This window comes from Morus notabilis, unplaced genomic scaffold (assembly GCF_000414095.1).
Source record: "Morus notabilis unplaced genomic scaffold, ASM41409v2 Scaffold470, whole genome shotgun sequence".
NCBI classification, from domain to species: domain Eukaryota; kingdom Viridiplantae; phylum Streptophyta; class Magnoliopsida; order Rosales; family Moraceae; genus Morus; species Morus notabilis.
This window is the reverse complement of record NW_010364811.1, coordinates 3,976-7,284: the sequence shown is the minus strand read 5'-3', so window position 1 is coordinate 7,284 and position 3,309 is coordinate 3,976. Positions and strand designations below refer to the sequence as shown.

The 3,309-nt window shown below is 35.1% G+C and overlaps 1 protein-coding gene across 1 annotated transcript; it reads right to left on the bottom strand.

Moving 5' to 3' along the window:
• Nucleotides 1-1,245: 1,245 nt before the first annotated feature.
• On the bottom strand, nt 1,246-2,889 carry LOC21385166 (50S ribosomal protein L18; the record flags this gene model as incomplete). Its single annotated transcript, XM_010107006.2, has 2 exons — nt 1,246-1,598; nt 2,728-2,889. Coding segments are annotated over 2 exons (408 nt in total), but the record flags the coding sequence as incomplete, so codon positions are not given.
• Between the last annotated feature and the right edge of the window lie 420 nt (nt 2,890-3,309).

Below are 3,309 nucleotides of genomic sequence, written 5' to 3'. Positions count from 1 at the left end.
GGTTTCAACATTACTATGGATGACAACACACAAAACTTAAAACATAAAATATATCACACTTGTAATTATTATTGATAGCAACATGAGCTACTACGTAAACTATTACTAGATGCAGGTACGAGTTCGTCTAACAACATACAATGCAACACCAGTGCAAGACCCCACCACTGCAATAATTATGCGCGTCATTTTTATGTTAATCTTTTCTGTATCGTTTTAATTTTATCAGATGTCTTAAAGGACCCACCGCTACAATAATTATTTTAGTATAAAATGACAATGTGGCCAACATAATGACCTACCACAATATCCAGACCAAGTCCTAGCCGCCTCCACTTGACAATCAAATTATAGCACAAGGCTAAAATCTACTTCTCTTTCCTCCATCTGGTGCTGAATGTGACTTTTGCATAGTGGTACTCAACAAGTAAACAAAGAGAGGAAAAACTAATATACTTTTAAATTACACCAAACATTTGACTTAGACAAGATAAACACAGAAATACCAATGTTACAAATTGCACCAAAATAAGCCTTATTGTAGTTTAAAATTAACAGATGAAAATACAAATGTGCTCTTTTCATAACAAAAAATAGCTGTCAAACAGCATATAACCTTCCAAGTTACTGTCATGACATTGACGAACTTCAAAATAACACGTCCACTTGTGATAACTGCTTACCGTTTAGTAATTATTCTTCATTTTCAAGAAAAAAAATGGTATTTTTTTTTATCAAAGTTCATCTTTATGCAATTTACAAACTATAGGAGATGGATTTTTACTTTTGAATATACAGGGAAAATTACATAAGGGAGATTTTAATAATTTTTCAATATAGTGTGTAAAGTGTATACCATTGCTTAGCAATAAGCCTGATCCAGTAAAATTATATGGCTCTATAAGAAAATCCTTTGTGCATTTATTGCACTCTTTTCAATCCTTAGACATGGAGTTCCCCCTCTCTTTGTAGTGGAAACCCATTAGTTTGAAATTGTTATGTTCTAGAATGTACCTCTATTCTATTTGTGCTTGATAAACTTCAAATAAGCACAAAAGAATTCACTACATAAGTAAATTTTGGAAAATTGTTCACCTCACATCAAATAAATAACCATTTTCCATTAAAACCAAAATGAAGAACACATTCCTAATTAAATAAAACTTTTCTCGATTGCCAATGAAAATCATAGTATGCAAAGTGTAGAATGATTTGTAGATAAATAATCAAACATGGAATGTTCCAATAGAAAATTTCAGTCTTTTTTCCGAGAAAATAGGGCAGTGCTACTAGGGTACAGTTTCTTAAGCAGATTCAAAATTATTTTCCAATATTTTTTTCCCTTTTAAATTCTAGATAAGCTTGACACCTCCTTCCCTCACAGAATCAATCACAGCTTTAACCTTACCATGATATCTTTGTTCTCTCTTCAAGTGGACTGTCACAGCGGGGATGTTGTTAATTAGCAGGCATTCTGCCAATATCTTCCCAATCTTTGCAGCAGCAGCCACATCCCGTGTAGTTTCCATGCATTCTCTCAAGACTTTTTCCTGCGAACTAGCAGAAGCAGTTACTGTGGCAGTTGGCGTGTGGATTACCTGCACGTTCACGAACTTGTTCGTGAAGTGCATCTTCAGGACGTAAGGCTTGAGGTACTTTGTGATTGCACGTGGCCTAGCCACTAAAATAATAACGTAAAGAAAGCGGGCACAAATGGTTGTTTTTCCTCTGATAAGTGGAAACAAAACTATCCATTTTGAATAAGCATGATAATGAAAAAGATAAAGCATTACATCTCCAACTAAAACAACTCTACTCAAGTGTCTGACTTACAAAAAAACGATACAGCTTCATACATTTTGGAGCATTGGCTTCTTAATTCAGCAAAAACAATAATACTAATTAATATTTATTTTGAGCGCCATGCTATTGTCATATGAGGTATCCCATCCGCGCAGCGCGTAACTCGATATTCGTCAAGCACGTGACAAACAAAGATATGAATTGGTTGCGAGCCAAATCAAGAGCAGCAATTTCTCTTAAGATGCTTCAAACAAATTAATACATTTGAGTAGATCATTTATAGATCATGAAGAAACATTTGAACCATTCGTCATTGAACAATCCTATATCTTCTTTCCCCTCCAAGGCATAGTTTCCCCATTAAATAAAAACGCTCTTAACATCCAATCTACCCATATTAGTACGTATTAATTATAACATTAAGCACGAAAATACATCAGAAACACCAAAGTCAACCACTTTTACCACCATTAATTAGTTTTCTCCCTTTCTTTTTCCCAATATATGATTTTTTTTTAGTTCTTTGAGAACTACCATCAAACACTTTGTATGCAATAATATAAGCTCAACACTAAATCCCAATTTTTCGACAGGATCAATTTCGAAACACTGCACATTATTCCTGGTCCACACATAATAAAGAAAAATCATGACTTTATATCCAAATTTCATGGGAAACAATTCAAAGTTGCATCTATTTTTGACCAAGTCCCAAATAACGTGTCAATTTAACAAATCTTAATAATACAAGAAATTATTGAAAATTTCCTACTATTTTTTTAACAAGTTTTTCCTCAGGATTCAGGATTCTCGGTAACCAATCAAATAGTAGCTTTGCCGTTTGGAAACTCGGAGGAGAAGTGATAAAGGAAAGAAATGAAAACCATAAGTTTAGACATAGAAGTAATGATAAGAGAGGCGTACTCTGAACCCTTCTATGGAAACTTCAGTGTCGAATTCCGAACTCCAAAAATGTGGCTTTAAAATTGAGAAATTGCGAGCAGAATATGAGAATCTCGGACTTGAGAGGGAGACCGAGAGACAGAGAGAAGCGAGAGAGAATAAGAAAAGTTTTTTCTTTTTATTTCAATTTTCAATACACTTTTGTAACTAGTGTTGGAATTTGGAAGGTACAGGTTCTCTTGGAATCTTTTGATGAAAAAGGAACCGAGGAATCACCCAACGGAGCTTTAGTATTATATTAGTAGCAGGGCCGTCAAAAGCAAGGGATAAAGAACGGCTGCGCGGAGGTCTAAAAATATTGAGTTTTTGCTTAAAGCCCGACCCGATCCGACCCGCCTGAAAATTACGGGGCGCCCGCCTGAGTCTGAAAAGGCCCATGAACGGGCCGCGGGCTTCTATTGGGCTGCCCGAGTCCAGTCGAGTAGCCTGAGCCCGACCGAGCAGTCCGAGACCGTCCGAAATACCTGAATTTTTTTTATATTTTTTAATTTTTATAATTATTAAGTTATTTTGTGTTAAAATTTTATAAAAACTAAAACCAAC